The following is a 15,505-nucleotide window of genomic DNA, read 5'->3' on the forward strand; positions in this document are numbered from 1 at the left end:
GTAAGACTTTGTCTGCAGTAAAATCTTCTCAGTGAAGTCCAAGCAGGGAAAGGGAAGGGACTTGCCACAAATATAACCTATTCAACCAAGGTATGTCCAAATACAAAGAGTCATTTAGGGGGTCTTGAAGTTGAAGGGTCTCTAAAAGTATCAAAAAACAAGGAAAGAGAATGAGAACACCCTGTGGTGGTTGAAAAGGAAATGGCCCCACAGACTTATGTGTGTCAATGCCATAGGAAGTAACACTATTAGGAGGTGTGGCCCTGTTGGAATAGGTGAAGCCTGTTGAAGGAAATGTGTCACCGTGGAAGTGAGGTCTTCAATGCACCAGGTAGTCCTAGTGCGGTTCATTGTTTCCTTCTGCTGCCTGAAGATCAAGAAGTAGAACTCACAGCTCCTTCTCTAGCAAAATCTTTGCCTGCATGCAACCATGCTTCCCTCCATGATGATAACAAACTAAACTTCTGCATCTTTAAATCAGCCCCAGTTAAGGGTTTTCCTTTATAAGAGTTGCCATGGTCATGGTGACTCTTCACAGCAATAAAACCCTATCTAAGGTGCACTCCTTAGGACATGTAAGGACCTTAAGATGACAACGCAGAGAGAGAAACAGAAAAACACTCATATTCATGTCCAAAGAGTCATCTTATATCAAGAGACCCAGCCTAAGAAACTCAAGTACACAATTCCTTCAAGTGCCAAGTGGCCCCTTCCCCCATTGCACATGTCAACGGGAAGAGGATATAGGCCAAAAAGTTCAGAAAAAGGCAAACATTGTGGAGGACTGGGCACATCCCAGAAAGGTAGGACAAACCAACTCTGTCACCAGCTTCATTTCTCCCATGCACTGCTCTTAGTTTCTGATCCCCTGTTAAACAGACTTCAAAACAGTATATGCTTCAGGACGAAGGGAACAGCATGGACATGAATATGAGTGTTTTTCTGTTTCTCTCTCTGCTTTGTAAATAAGTATCATTGGTGGCATGTCCATGAAGGGTCCAGCCCTCCCCCAGTGTCTCCTATGTGTGGTATTCCCCAGACATTCTCCTTAAACCAATTCCCCCACTCTGCGTGCACAGCTGGAGACATGTAGTCATGGTATCCCAGCTGAGAAATAATGCCAAGACTGCATCAACCTTTGGATTCTAAGACTCCTCCTACCTCTCCCTCCATCTACCTGGAGAAAACCCATCTCAGTCCAATACCTTAAGGCTAGGAGAGGAATCAGAAATGACTTCTCCCAAGTCTCATTCCTGCTTAACTGAGTGGTATAATCAGAGGAATAGCAGTAACACTCCCTGTAAAAGCAGCTCCCAAGATCTTCTGGCAGTAGTGAATCCTTCCAAATCAAGACTCTGGCATGATCCCACCATCCGCTCAGAGGATAGTTACCATCTGTTTCGGGGGTAAAATGTTAATATTTCCCAATCATAATCAAATAGGCAACCACTTTACTATAAGTACCTATTAACCAACTCTAATTTACAATGGAACAGCCCTGTACGGCCCTCGTTCACCCATGGGCCCATCAGAGGCACAAGCACACATCCCATTGCTAAGACGAGAAGCAAGCTGGCTGATGAAGTGCTTAAGGCACTATTAGAAGTCCACGCTGCATTTCTTCCCCTTTCTTTTTTTCTTTTCTTTTCTTTTTTTTTAATTTGGAGCTGGGAACCGAACCCAGGGCCTTGCGCTTGCTAGGCAAGCATTCTACCACTGGGCCAAATCCTCAACCCCTCACGCTACATTTCTTGACTCTCCTCTGCCTGTCCCTACAGCTTCCCTGTTCAGAAGGAAATGAAGTTTTTAATCAGGGGAACAAAACGGGACTCCTCCCATTCTACCAGGCCCCCAAAACAGGTGTGTCCCAGCACTCAAAGATAACTGAAGAACCAGGCTGATCTGTTTACCATCCTCCAACCTCCCGGTCCATAAAGAAGCAGAACCAGGTGTCCTAAGTTCTGGGCTCTGGCTTCTGAATGCATGTCTCTGGGTCTCAGTTTCTTTATCTGTAAAAAGGAGGCATTATCCTAATAAGCCCAAGGTCTGCTTTTAGTTCTTCAAAACCATTCAACTGTTTGCTCTGAAAGCACATCAAGAAGCCCAGGAAGCATAGAGTTGAATCCTTTAGTCATCTCTGATCTTCAAACGGTCATGAGGAAAAGGAGTCAGAGGCCACATAGTTCTTCCTCTCAAAAGGGTTTCGCACTACATGAAAACTGGAGGGTGTGTGTTATTGTTGCTCAGATGGATTAACATTTTATCTGGCTTTTGTTCTAACAAGTTCATGTCGTGGAGAAGCCAGGTGCACTGAGAATTTTCACAGCAGATCAGCTTGGGGTTATGTCATTTGTGTGGCCATGAAGGGGTGGGGAGTGGGGGGAAGGCAGGGTACTCTCAACCCAAATGGCTCCCAAACAACCAATCTTAACAAGTCAGTTCCTTTTTTAAGCCATGGTTTCTTCCAATGTGGAAGCCCAGCCAGATCATAGACCCTAGTCTTCTAAAATCTAATTTTAAAATATTTCCTGAAGATGAGCTTATCAAAAATTCATAACATTCTCTCTCTCTCTCTCTCTCTCTCTCTCTCTCTCTCTCTCTCTCTCTCTCTCTCTCTCTCTCTCTCCCTCTCTCTTTCCCTCTCTCTCTCTTTCCCAGGATTTAGCAATCAAAGAGTGAAGGCCTAGCACAGTGGGGACAGGGTTCTGCTAGGTCATTCTCCAATAAGAGGTCTTTCTGATTGGTCCCATCCCTGGCCATACAGATAATTCACAAATCAATGGGACCCTGGCCATAAGCTCAGCATCATTTAAAAACCTTTATGATTCCAAAGGAAGATGAGCTCACATTGCCAAACTAAGACTTTGATGAATGAGTTGGAAGTTGTTAATGAAGGTCCTAAGACATTACACATTCAGTTCATATCTGACTATGATGCTCATCCTCCATAAAGTGGGTGTCCAGCCAAATCCGTGGACAGTTCTGAGATACCTGGCAAGTCAAGGAGGGAGGGGATAAACACGCATTCAAATTAGAACACACAGAGTAATGCATTTTTATAAGTGTACTCAAATATACAACATGTGTAAGTCTGCATATGGATACTTAAAGAGATATCTGTACTTGTAAACACTCATATACCTAAAAGCACAAAAATAAACTGGTTACCAGCCTCTAATACAGTGTTATCATTTAGTGGGGGTGAGTGCCAGTTTAGCCAGGTACGGGATATGGAATTGTTGGGAAATGACCCTGGGCAGGAGGATTGGTATGTAGAAACAGTGAAGACATGAAAAAAGAAAGGATATAAAAAAAAAAGACTAAGACAAGGGAGCTAACAGCTGCATGCTAGGCCCACATCAAGAGCGACCTATGAGACCATGGAGGGAACAGGATCAGAGGTGCTAGTTAACATGGTTTTCATCATATTTGCCATGTTTAATCTGTTCTCAGAATAAAACATTCAATGAAAATATAAAATAAATGGTAAGTACTTTAAATAGTAGGGCTGTGTTAGTTTATTCAGTCATCTTTATGTTTCTCAAAAGACAATGAAGGCCATTTCAATCTCTTCTCCATATCCACAGAGGCCTGCTACTCTCAGATATTGATGACAAGAATTGTTTGTGAGCAACCCCCAATCCTCCCCCACTCCAAAAGTAGTCCAGATTTCTAAATTAGTCCAGACTAGCCTTCTCAGATTAATAAACTGGTTTTTTCTCATGATTAAAACTAATAAAGCCTATGAGATCACAGAACTTTGGAGCCTAAGCAAGATTATAAATTCAAAGATAGCCTGGGCTACATAACATATTAGAGTCCATCCTGAGCTAAACAGCCAAACCTTAAAAAAAAAAACAAAGCAAATGAAATGAATAAAATGGATGCTTTTCATTTTTGAGTTCAAGCATCTGTCAAATGCAGAATGAAGTTTCTGGCATGCTGGGCTGAGAGATCGATGGCTCCTGCTGCAAGTTGCTCCCGGCCTAGGAGGACAGACAGATGATATGTGAGGGGGAAAAATGAGAGTGCACTGTGGGCAGTGTGTAATACGGACATTTTTACTACTACATATTGTCTGAGACAAAGAGGTTCATGATGGAGCCTTGGGGGCTATATTTTCACAAAAGGACATTAAAAGGAGTCTAGAAAGACTCATATGTCAAGAAGAGGGAAATGCAAGACAAGGAAGCCCTCTACATGCCAATTATGATGTAGATCCCAAAGTCCTTGAAGACAGTATGCTAAAGGCGTGGACGACGGCCCTGATAGGAAATGGCAGTCTTGACTGGGAGGAGCCAAGAAAGAGGAAGTTAGGTGATTAGCAATATGGCTGGAAAGAAAATCGGAGACTCCAGCCTTGCCTGTCTTTCTCTTGGCTTCCATGCCACTATGAGCTGAGCAGACCTACTCCTTCATGCACCGTCACAACAAGTGTCAGTCAGCTAAAATCCCTACAAACCATGATCAAAACGTAGCTTTTCCTTCAATATATTGATTTCCTCAAGTATTTTGTACTAGCAATGGGAGCTAACACAGCCAATTAGGTACTATATTGTAACACTCACAAACCCCATAGCTAAGTAGCAATCTTCCTAACTCACGCTTGAAGAAATGCAAGCTCTGAGGACTTCTGAGCAACCATATTTAAGCCAGAAGAGAAAATATGGATTCTCACCCAGATTTGAAAGTTTAAGCCTTGAGTGTATGTAAAGACATTGGGTTCACGTAAGGCAGAGCTAAGAGCCTTCTGTTACACAGACTGTCGCTTTCCCTACTAGATTTGGATGGTGTGTGGTACTCTTTAGTGTCAACTCAACTGGCTTTAGAATCACCTAGAATATTGAGGCACACCTTTGATCTGTCGATAACTATTTTTCAGAAAGAATTAACTGAGGAAGAATAACCCATTCAGAATGTGAGCAACATCATCACAGGTGCTGCTGGCTTGAAGGAGCAAAATAATCCCTATACCATGGTCGGCCAAGAGAGGTAAGAAGTCACAACCATATGTTCCTGCCATTACAAACTCAATGAGACCCTCCAACCATGATGACTCAAAAGATGAGTCAAAAAAAAAAAAAAAACTTGCCAGTGATCTGTCATAACAATTAAAATTAAAAGTAACTGATATGTCCGTTGACAACCAAAGATGAAAATCATTTGTGACATATGACATTTGTTTATTTCTAAAATGATGTGAAACCCAAATAAAATGATATATGATCAAGATCAGAGAGATGCAATATTTATTCTAAACAGTCACTCTTGGACATACTCTCTACACCTTGGCCCTAGCTTCAGGTTACCTGGCTTTACAAAAGGAGATGCTTTATTTCTACCTGTGGAGACACATTCTCTTGGACAAATCAGGACTAAGTAAGGCAGCTCAGCCTGGGCAAGGAGATAGGGGATAGGAGATGCCAAGGACAGCTTGGGGTGGGGTAGGAAGCACACCCTGGAAGCTGCCTAATCCATCCAACATGGAGACACACTGTTCCACAAACAGGATGACAATTAATAGAAAAAAAATCTGCTCTCATACCACTACCAAGCATGTGTCAGGGTCTCAGCTGCTGCTGTGCTTTCTTAGGGAAGAGCAATAATGCCCCATTCTTCCCTTTGGGCTACATCCTGAAATTTGCTCATGAAGAAAAGAGAAAGAGTTGTAAAAGAAATATATAGCAGCAGTGCTCAATGCCAAGGGTCCAAGGATTACTCAAATCTTTGAGTCACTTGGCCGGCATTCCATTTAAACCTGTGGAGTCCTGTGGGCGAATGGTAAGAGCTGGCAGAAAATGTGTCTTTACTCAATGTGCCCAAGAGTAGTCCAGACTTGTTTGAGCCATTAAAAACTATTTCCTCTTTGGAAATTACCAGTATATGTATTTCTCTCACTCAGAATATTTCAAACTATTCACAAAAACTGGAGGTATAACTCAAAGGTTTAACAATTACCCACCATGTCTAAGTTCCCTAGGTTCAATCCTGGCTTTTGCAAAACAGGAAGAGAGGAAGGAAAACATGAAGGAAGGATGGAGGGGCAAGGAACAAAAGGAGAAGAGAGAGGAAAGAGGTTAGGAAGTGCAAAGGACAGAGAGAGGGAGGGAAGACAAAAGAAACTTGTCTTGCCTTCATCCATGACTTATTCAAATTCATCAAAGCAAAGCATTCAGAGGCAGGAGCCTTTAGAAAGACCACATTTCAACTCTTTGAATTATTTCTGGGTAGCTTCCTATATGCTAGTGCTCTTACCTTCTAAGAAGGACCAGAATCTTGAAAGTATAATTAAATCTTGCTCCATTATGTACAATACTCAACCCTTCACCACATACAGGCAACACAAAGATTTACTTTTGCATATGAATCTGTGGAAGTCTGTTCCTATGAATGTCATTCATATTCTCTGCTTGAACCCCTGGTTCCCAGGGTCAGGACTCCCACCACAGAAACTAGCTTCGAGGATTAAAGCCTCAGGAGTTCATCTTTCTGAATTTCATAATGCCACCAGCAAACATCATCGTGAATGTTCCTTAAGTAACCTTTAACTCTCCCCCCCACCCACCTCTGCCAACATCAGCCATGCATGACAACCCCAGCTGGGAAGACATATTGAAAATCAAGCTTCAGTTCTGGAATCAGTAATATGCAGTTTCTTTCAAATCATTTGGCCACATCCATGGATGCTAATTCACCATATTAACCCCTCTCATGCCAGATGCCTCATTTGAGCTTTGACAGAGCAGCACATCCCAGCACTCCACTTCTACCATAATGGGGTTGAGTACTCTGTACATGGAAGCTGGCCAGCAGATTTAGAAACCATGTTGCTCTTGGCATCCATTCCAGGACTCCGTGTAGAGCTACGTGCTGATATACAACAGCCCGGGCAGCTTTTCAATACCAGAGTTCACCACCCTCTACCTCACTGTGCTAAGTCACAACAAGAGTCCAAAGATAGGTACGGACAAGAGAAAACGTTACTCAAATGAAGAGCCCCGTAGATCACCCACTAATGAAAAGAATTGCCATTTGCCTTATGCCCGACTTCGTGCTCAAACTGTGGTCATCACACAAGTCCATCTGAGCAACCAGTAGTTTCCAGCATTACTGTTTGGTTCATATAGATACCAACACAGTCCTCCGTCCATAATAACCCAAAATGGCACAGAAAGGGGTCTCTACCAGAGTTACCAAGGTCCAATGACCAGAGCCTTTCTCTGAGAGCAGACAGAGGTGAAAACAGTATCTTTTGATCAAAAAAGGTGGAAACCATGGAACTCTTGGGACTAAAATTGCACACCACCTTACCCTTCATTCCAAATTTGGACCGTCGACCGTACTTGTTGATCATGATAAAGAGGACCACCAGAAGGACGCAGGCAAAAGCAGCAAGTCCAACTGCTATGGACACCTATTAGAAGCCAAACACAGACAGTCAGGAGCAGTCACAGGAAGCCACAAACACTCAAAGGTAATGCATGTGCCCAATGAGAACAAACCTGTTACAGCAGAATAGGATCCCCTAAACCCTCTGCTACTGAGGTGTGTGCAGACAGAAGCCTACATGTGGGGTCTTACATGTACCCCAGGACACATATATAACAATGTTACAATGTCAAAATATTTGGTACCCCTGGAGTAAAGTCTTTAGAAGGGGTTTTATGAGACCCTAAAAACTTTGAATTTTTTGTTTAACAAAATATAATCAACTAGATTAGGAAACATTGTCTAATTCAATATTCTGATCCCTCTTGCCTTGAGGCCATTCTAGAAGCACAATAGCATGTTGAAAGAAACATCTTTCTAGTGTTTCAATGAGCAAGCAAATTCTTCATATTCCCATTGAAATCTTTACATGGAATTTCTACTCAGAGAAGTTCAGGAGTTCTGCACTCAAGAGAGTCCTTTCTACTTCTCCCCAGGGAAACCTCAGACTCTACAACAGGCATGGGAAAACCTATATAAGGCTAGTCTCTAAGTAACTCAGGTTTGTGCATTTGCTCAGTCAACAGGCCTTGCAAGCCATGCCCAGCCAGACTCAGGAGAGACTGGAAATTTCAAACTGTTCTCTTTCTAGCCCTGGGGCTTGGTGTGGGTTCTTCAAAGGCTTCTTCAAACAATGAAGCACTCCCATCAAACAAGGAACTGTTTAAACCACTGCAAAGGAAATCAATCCTAGTTGCTTTTTTTCTACCACTGGTTTCAGGTGAGAGACTATGTGGACAAGTTAGCACCTGAAATGAAGTCCAAAAATGGCTCTACTCTTAAGTGTGTTCCTCTTAACCAGGAAGTAACTCACCCCAAAAGTGTCTTCCTCTGGTTTGTGGGTCACAGTGATAGGAGGTGTAGGGCTCGCATCAGACTCTAAAATGAAATAAAAAAGAAGACTGTTAGTTGACTGGTCCCAAATAAGTGCCTGCCTATCCTGTGGAAACAGGTGTCTATATCCACCCTCCTAGCGGAGCAGACATCCCCAAGGACTGAGTTTCAGTATGGCTACCTGCCTCAGTCATGCTACAGTACTCAAAAAGAATCCCAAAGGAAGGCAGACTCTGTCCCACCTACCTACCACCCCCAGCCCAGAGAGCACACTACAGCATAAAGTACAGGGCAAGAGTAATGGAAATGGCTCGGAATCCCGGCCAGTGTGAGGATTAGAAAGATTTTAAGAGTAGCAGCCACTGTCACTGACTTCATTACGCCTTGATTTGGGCATGCCTTTCCTTCTCCCGTCCTGTCCCTCTTCCAGTTTCCCTCTCACCCCTCAGTGAATTCCAGGCTCACCATCTTAATGAACAGCCCTCTACACATTCCCCTAAGACTGGTTTCAGAACACAATGGTAGTTGGAATTAAACACCAGTCAATGGCCCAGGAAATAGCACCAAATGTCATCTCTATCTACAGTCGATTCCTTGGAAGAAATGGTCCCAGTTCTGAATTCTCCAAAGGAACATTTGAGAGATTATACATTTTTTTAAATGACCAAGAACAAATTAAGGAGTCCAAGATGGCTTTTACATATTGCCAAGTGGCCAAAGTGTTCCTACATAGGGTTGTTCTACTATCTCTGGCCTGAAACTGGGCAGAAATGGCAGTGTTTGCTGCTGATCCCATCATGGAAGAGTCATCAAAAAAACAAACTAAATGCCAACTCCTTCGAGGATTGTCCAGCCCTACCCTCAACTCTGTTTCAGTGATGCCATTCAAGGACACACAAGCCCATGAGAAACCATGGTGCTGCCCAAGGTAGGATCTGGCCAAATGCTTGATCTCTTAAGGCAGAAGAGAAACCCTGTCACATTTACAGACTCCACATTTTCTCTATACAAACAACTGAGAGGATCAAGGTGGGGGGTCTACTTGGACATGCAAATCCCATTATTCACCTGTTGCAGACTTTGGGATGTCTTAGTATATTATCTCTCTCTCTGGCTGAGGTCCACAATATGGTCATACCTCAGGAAACTCTCTGAGTGAGCCAAAACAGGTATACAGTTCAGATGCATTTAACCCCAGTACAGAATGAAGGGGTTGGTAGTCCTGTAGAAGAAACTGTGGTCCAGGGCAACTGCCCAAGACAAGTGGGCCTAGGTCTTCTTCCTTTTCATAATGGACTAAGACACCCTCAACTGCCAAGGGACTGGGAACATGGACTAGGCAATCTGCACTTAAGAGTCACCAAACTATCAGGACAAAGAGTTTCAAAGCCAAAAGATGGAGCCAACTTACCAAAGTCAAAGAAATCTGTGCTCTCTGGAAAATAAAAAGAATAAAATGGCCATTAACAGATGTAACAATAACAAAAGGAGAGTGGGTTACATAGGATAGCATCGGAGTAGCTGTGACCTCTCCACTTACCGTGAGTTCCCATTCTCACAGCAAGAAATCCTTCCCAAGTCACCCCTCCAATGACTGCACTAACTCTTCATGGGGGCACTTCTATAAAATGGACGCTTTGGCATTTATAGATATAGCTCCTGTCTCAAAGAAGGAGTCCACTTGGGAGCTAACAACCCAGCTGGATTCACTGTGAGGCAGAGAATTGAGGACCTTTTCACATCCCTGACCTCAGCATCCCTCTTCGGGTGCTAGAACAGCAGAGATGACTTCAGAGTAGGCCCAGCTATGACCCTAAAATGAATTTTCTTCCTCCAATATGTATAGGCAATGCTGACAGCTCATTGAGAAGTTTGAGAGACCCCCTTTTATCACCCATGTGGACGTGTGTTATCTGAACTTTGACTTGGAGAAGTGGCTCTCCCAATAATGAAAGCTAATCCTCAGTTGGACATTGATTAGGAGCCAGGGGCTATGCTCAGTGCTTCAAGTGCTATGTCATGCAAGCATTATAACTTCCTAGCAGATGTAGAGCAAAGCTATAGAAATTAAGTAATTGAATACTGTTCATCTAGAAAGAAATTCGTTGATTCCAATCTAAAACTGGGCTCTTAACCGCTCAACTAGCACTGCTCAAACTTGAGCACATAATGGAACGAATCATCAGAAGATGACTGGTACCATCCTCCACTGAAAGGAAGGACAGTTTCCTAAAGAAATGAACTGTTTCAGATATGGTACAGGAAAAATAAAAAGTGTGCTCGTGTGTTCAGGATACCAAGAAAGCACTTGAAGATGCCCGGTCCTGGGAGGAGAAAGCAGGTTCAGATGCTCAGGTTCCAAAGGAACACGAGTAAAAGCCACAGTTCGTTATAGCCTGCATTGTGCTGCCTCAGAATCCATATGACTGAGTGGCAACCTCAGTACCTCTTATAAAGTCACTGTATTTGGAGACAAGGTACATTTATGAAAATGCTGCCATTAGGCTCCTGATAAGAAGACATTAGGACATAGATGTGCACAGCAGAAGGAAAGGTCAAGCAAAGACACAGAAGAATCTAGAGTTAAAGAGAGAAGCCTTGGAATAAACCAAGTCTGACAACAGTCCATCTCAGATAACCAACCTTCAGAATTGAGATAAAATTGATTTCTGCTAGCTAAGCCACCCAGTCTATTCCGCTTTGCTGACAAAACTAGAAAGCAAATACGTGACTTACAAGTCCTTCACATAAACAAATGTCTAATTGAACGAATGAGTGGGAGTTCTTCTTACGGTGGAATTCCAGCTAACAAAGGGAAGAACTGAAGCAGAAACCACCATCATTTGGAAAGGAATATATAGATAATTGTGCAAGCAAGAATCATCAAAGAACATAAAATTCACTGCATAAAAAAAGATGGCGAGAATCAAGCTAGTTGTATCTTTTCAAAGACTCGTTCTGGTTAGCTAAGGGTGAAAGAAGTCCTTTTGCAGTGGAAGAATCTGACCAAGTGATAAAGTTGACCTCATCACTGATAAGCCATGACAACATCCTTCATTCTTCAACAGCATGGACCAAATGGGTAGAGAAGCATTTTCACGATGCTCTTGCCAAAAACAAAACAAAACCGTAACAACCTGAGGACCTATCCCAGGTTCAAAGGGACTGAGGCTATGATACAGCAAATACATTTGACTTCGGCCTAATCTGTGGTGGGATCCTGTAAAACACAAGACACAGTTGAGAGCGCTGATCACATGTCAGCAGTCTATAAGTTAGATAATCCTATTAAACTGATGTCTGTGTCCTGGTTTTGAAAACCATACTGTGGCTGAGTGAGACCCCAACACCTGGGATGGGCTAAGGGTAGAAGAAAGTTCTTCTCGGTATTTTGAAACCTTTACCCTTTTTAAGGTCCAATTTACTTCAAAATGAGGTGAAATCAAATCAGAACTAGTGGTCCCCAACCCAGAATTTCCGATTCATGAGGTCTGCCTACATTTTAATAGAGTCTATGCAGTGCTGAAAATGGGATCCAGGGGCTCGCACATGTTAGCCAAGCCTCTACCACCTAACCATACCCCAAGACTCTGGTGCTTTCTAATCAAATTCTCTACCTCTGAACCACACCTCTGGCTCCTCACTGGTGCATTCTGAACAAATCCTCCACCACTGAGCCATTCCCAAGCCTGGAGAAATTTGTCTCTCTAAATTCTCAGGTGATAATGATGCTGCTAATCCCTCTGGGAGCTATTGCACCACAATGCCAACCCCTGCCAGGCCCTGAAATGTAAGGATAAATCATTCACTGGCTGACAGTCATTTATTTACTTACCAGACCCTTGGCTAAGCCTCTTAGAATCTGTAGCCATTGGACTACTAAACATAGACTAGCCAGCTTTCTTCTATGACTATTTGCAGAAAATGGGTGCCTTCTGTGGAGTCTATCAGCAAATATGCATAGCAGTAACGGTTTGTCTGTTGTTGGTTTGCTGTTGTTGTTGTTGCCTGTTCTGTATAACTGTGAGGAAGATCTGGTCTAGGGGATAATGATGGAGATGGGGGCTTTAGCCTAAATTTGGAAGCATGAAAAGAGAGAGGAGCCAATTAACCAACAGTATCCATTTCTTTTCTATTTCTTTATAGGTTGCCCCTTAGTGGAGAATATTTTTCCAACAGCCAAATATTTTAGCCATGTGTTTGAATCCTGTAATCTCAAAAATCATTCTATGACATTTGAGCATAAATCAGCAAGGCTTTCGCTGGAGTCAGAAGCATTCATACATGCAAGAAGCATATCAGCTTTGGAACAGGGAAACCTGCTAGCTGCTCTCTGGTGATAGCCATTTATGCTGGACTATAAGGGATACTAGGAATTATCCATCCTCTGACTCCTACCACAGGCTGGGACAAGGACAGGACCAGTAGGTACGGGGCTGTGCAGTGAATGGGTATATATGCTTCCTACAGTCCCCCAGATGCTAACACTTCAAGCAGCATCTTTCCTACGGACTAATATTCACAATGGTGAGTGTGTGTGTGTGCATATATGTGTGGTATGTATGTGTGTGTCTGTGTGCCTGCCTGTATGTTTGCATTCTCTCTCTCTCTCTCTCTCTCTCTCTCTCTCTCTCTCTCTCTCTCTCTCTCACACACACACACACACACACACACACACACACATATATATATATGTATATATATATATATGATTTGTTTATGGGCACAGCCATGTGTACACATGTGGAAACTAGATAGCTCACTGAACAGGAAGCTCACAATTTCACCTCTGCTGACTGCTCAGGAAGCACTTAGAATCAGTCTGTCTTGGCCCTACCATCCCAGCACTTGGTTACAGGCATGCACAACCATGCCTGGCTTTTCCACAATAGCTTCTAGGGATTCAAACCACAGACACCACCCTACCCTGCCCTGGGACTCTCTGCTAGAATTTCCCACCCAGACTGAGAATGACTACTGCTCTGGAACTCCTGAATTCTCATCTCTGCACCCAAGAAACCATAACAAGAGCCAACAGCAATTAGGACTGTTCTTTGTTTAAGAGCGCTGCTGAGCACTTGGTTGTCTGATTTACACAGTAGGCTGGGGCTACTATGGTCATGCCCATTCACAGGTGAAGGAACAGAGGCGCCGAGCAGTTACCACCTTTCACAGAGCGCTGTCCATGTGCTCAGCTCCATCCCAGCATCCTGGGCCACCAGTCCTGAGAATCACAGATGGGGTTTGACCTACACCTGCCCGACCTCAGAGTTCTGGCTTTTAACCGTAGCACTTGGCTGCATAAGAATGAGAATGAGCGAGAAACACATGATAAATATGGTATCTTAACACTCGGGCCAACAGAGAAGAACAGGATCCACAGATTGTCTTTGTAGCCAGCACAAGGTTGAGCTTAGAGGGTTTTGGTTATCCCTATATGCTCCTCCAGATAATTTACTCTTCTGAACATTGAGATATCTTGTCACTTGACATGGCTGGACCATCTTTCCTGCCACAGCGTTTTAATCACCCATCTATTCCTTCAACACAAAAGTTCATAAAACAAGCAAACTTCTGCACTGAGTGTCCATCCTGAAATATGGATGAGTCTAAGAAAGGATTTTCAGATGAGCTGCTTTCTTTTCCCAGCTTCTCAGGGATTCCATATCCCACTCCTTCCCTCCTCCTGGGGCTGAGTTGCCACCAATTGCTAATGGTAGCTGATTGCAAAGGAGGGATTGTCAAAGTCACCCGGGGAATTGAAAATCCATCTCTTCAGAACTCACTGCAGAGCCTCTGATTCAAGAGAACTAAGGAAGCTTGAGAATTTGATTTTAAGTCATTTAACTCATTCTCAGATGATACTAACTCTGCTTATCTATAAACCTTGAAAACCAAACCATCGGCAACCAACGATGGTGAATTTATGAGTGTGTACAGAGCCTGCAACTACGTGGCTGGAGGGTACTGAGATTCTGTTCTCTCCTGGAAGGAGGGAGGGTAAAACAAGGGCTATATCCTTCACATCACCCATTGCCCCTGCTGCTCCGGAGCTCCAGAGCACTCTCTGGAGGAAGGAGCTCAGAGTGGCTCACCTCCTCTTTAATATTCCAGGGCTTTCTCCATGTCCCAAGAGCTTCCCTTTGGAAACACAATTTCTGCTCTTCTGTACAATTATTATCTCCATATTCAAAAGCCACTGATGCCACAGTGCAGGCCAAGGCTCATCTTCTATCCAAAAGAGGTCCATGATGGCAAATGCCTTAAAGTTTCTTTGTGAGCACATTTGGGTGATGTTGGGATGAGGGGAAAGGTCAGAGCCTAGAAACTGCTAGGGTCTCAATTATAAACACATTCTAGACCTTTTCTGATGTGGCTCAATCAGTCCTTAGGCATCAGTGATAAACATTTAGGACAACCTGCAGCCTCACTTCTCCAGTGTCACTTGTGGGGGCCCCAGCTCTCCTTCCCTTTCATTGAGATAAATAAGCTTTCCAGAGCCAACACTCTGTGGTTATTTGTAGCTGTGACCTCACGTTCCACAAACAGATGTTAGCATGGTGCCAGCTTTTGATGCCTCCCTATTTTGAAACTGTGTGATAGCAGTCCATACACTTCCTCTGTCCCTTTAGAACCTCTGACTTCTGAGGATTGAAGATCAGGAAGTCTCCTAGTCTGTTCATAGCAGACCAAAGAAACACAGTCACAAGGGCAGAAACTTATCAGCTGCATAACCCATCGTGAAACATTGAAGCAGCCACTCTCTTTAAGCCCGTTTGGACTTTTCTTCTCCTCCAACTTCAGGAAGGCATTTGGACACGATGAAAGAGGAGAATCATCTCTCCAGGTTCAGAGGTCTTCCATTACTGCAACTATTGGCTCCAGTCACTGTGATACTTATACCATCAGAATCTGGGAGCATCACCTACTTCTCCATTAAGTTACCACGGAACAAGAACAGAAAAGAGCCCAGCCCCAGAGGCCAGGTCTAAGGCAAGCCTTGCAGCTGAGGTTTAAGACAGCAATCTGTTAAACATAAGGTTGACTCTGATCAACAGTGATGGAGACCTACTGAATCAGCATCACCTACCAAACCTGCATTTTAACTCACTCAGAAGCCGTAAAACTCTTGGTGGAGCAATGCACTGCCACTTGTGTCCATTTCACAGCTGAGAAAATTGAG

The 15,505-nt window shown here is 43.4% G+C and overlaps 1 protein-coding gene across 10 annotated transcripts in view; it reads right to left on the minus strand.

Annotated features, from left to right (window-relative positions):
- Ntrk3 (neurotrophic receptor tyrosine kinase 3) overlaps positions 1–15,505 on the minus strand; it is a 381,715-nt gene that overhangs the window by 243,054 nt on the left and 123,156 nt on the right. For all 10 annotated transcript variants that reach the window (XM_087551652.1, NM_019248.2, NM_001270655.1 and 7 more), the window contains 3 exon segments: positions 9,734–9,757; positions 8,303–8,367; positions 7,312–7,414 (listed from right to left, as the gene is read on the minus strand). In XM_087551652.1, the coding sequence (XP_087407778.1) occupies positions 7,312–7,414; positions 8,303–8,367; positions 9,734–9,757 (192 nt within the window).

The sequence above is a fragment of the Rattus norvegicus genome, chromosome 1, assembly GCF_021556685.1.
Source record: "Rattus norvegicus strain SHRSP/BbbUtx chromosome 1, alternate assembly SHRSP_T2T, whole genome shotgun sequence".
NCBI lineage: Eukaryota > Metazoa > Chordata > Mammalia > Rodentia > Muridae > Rattus > Rattus norvegicus.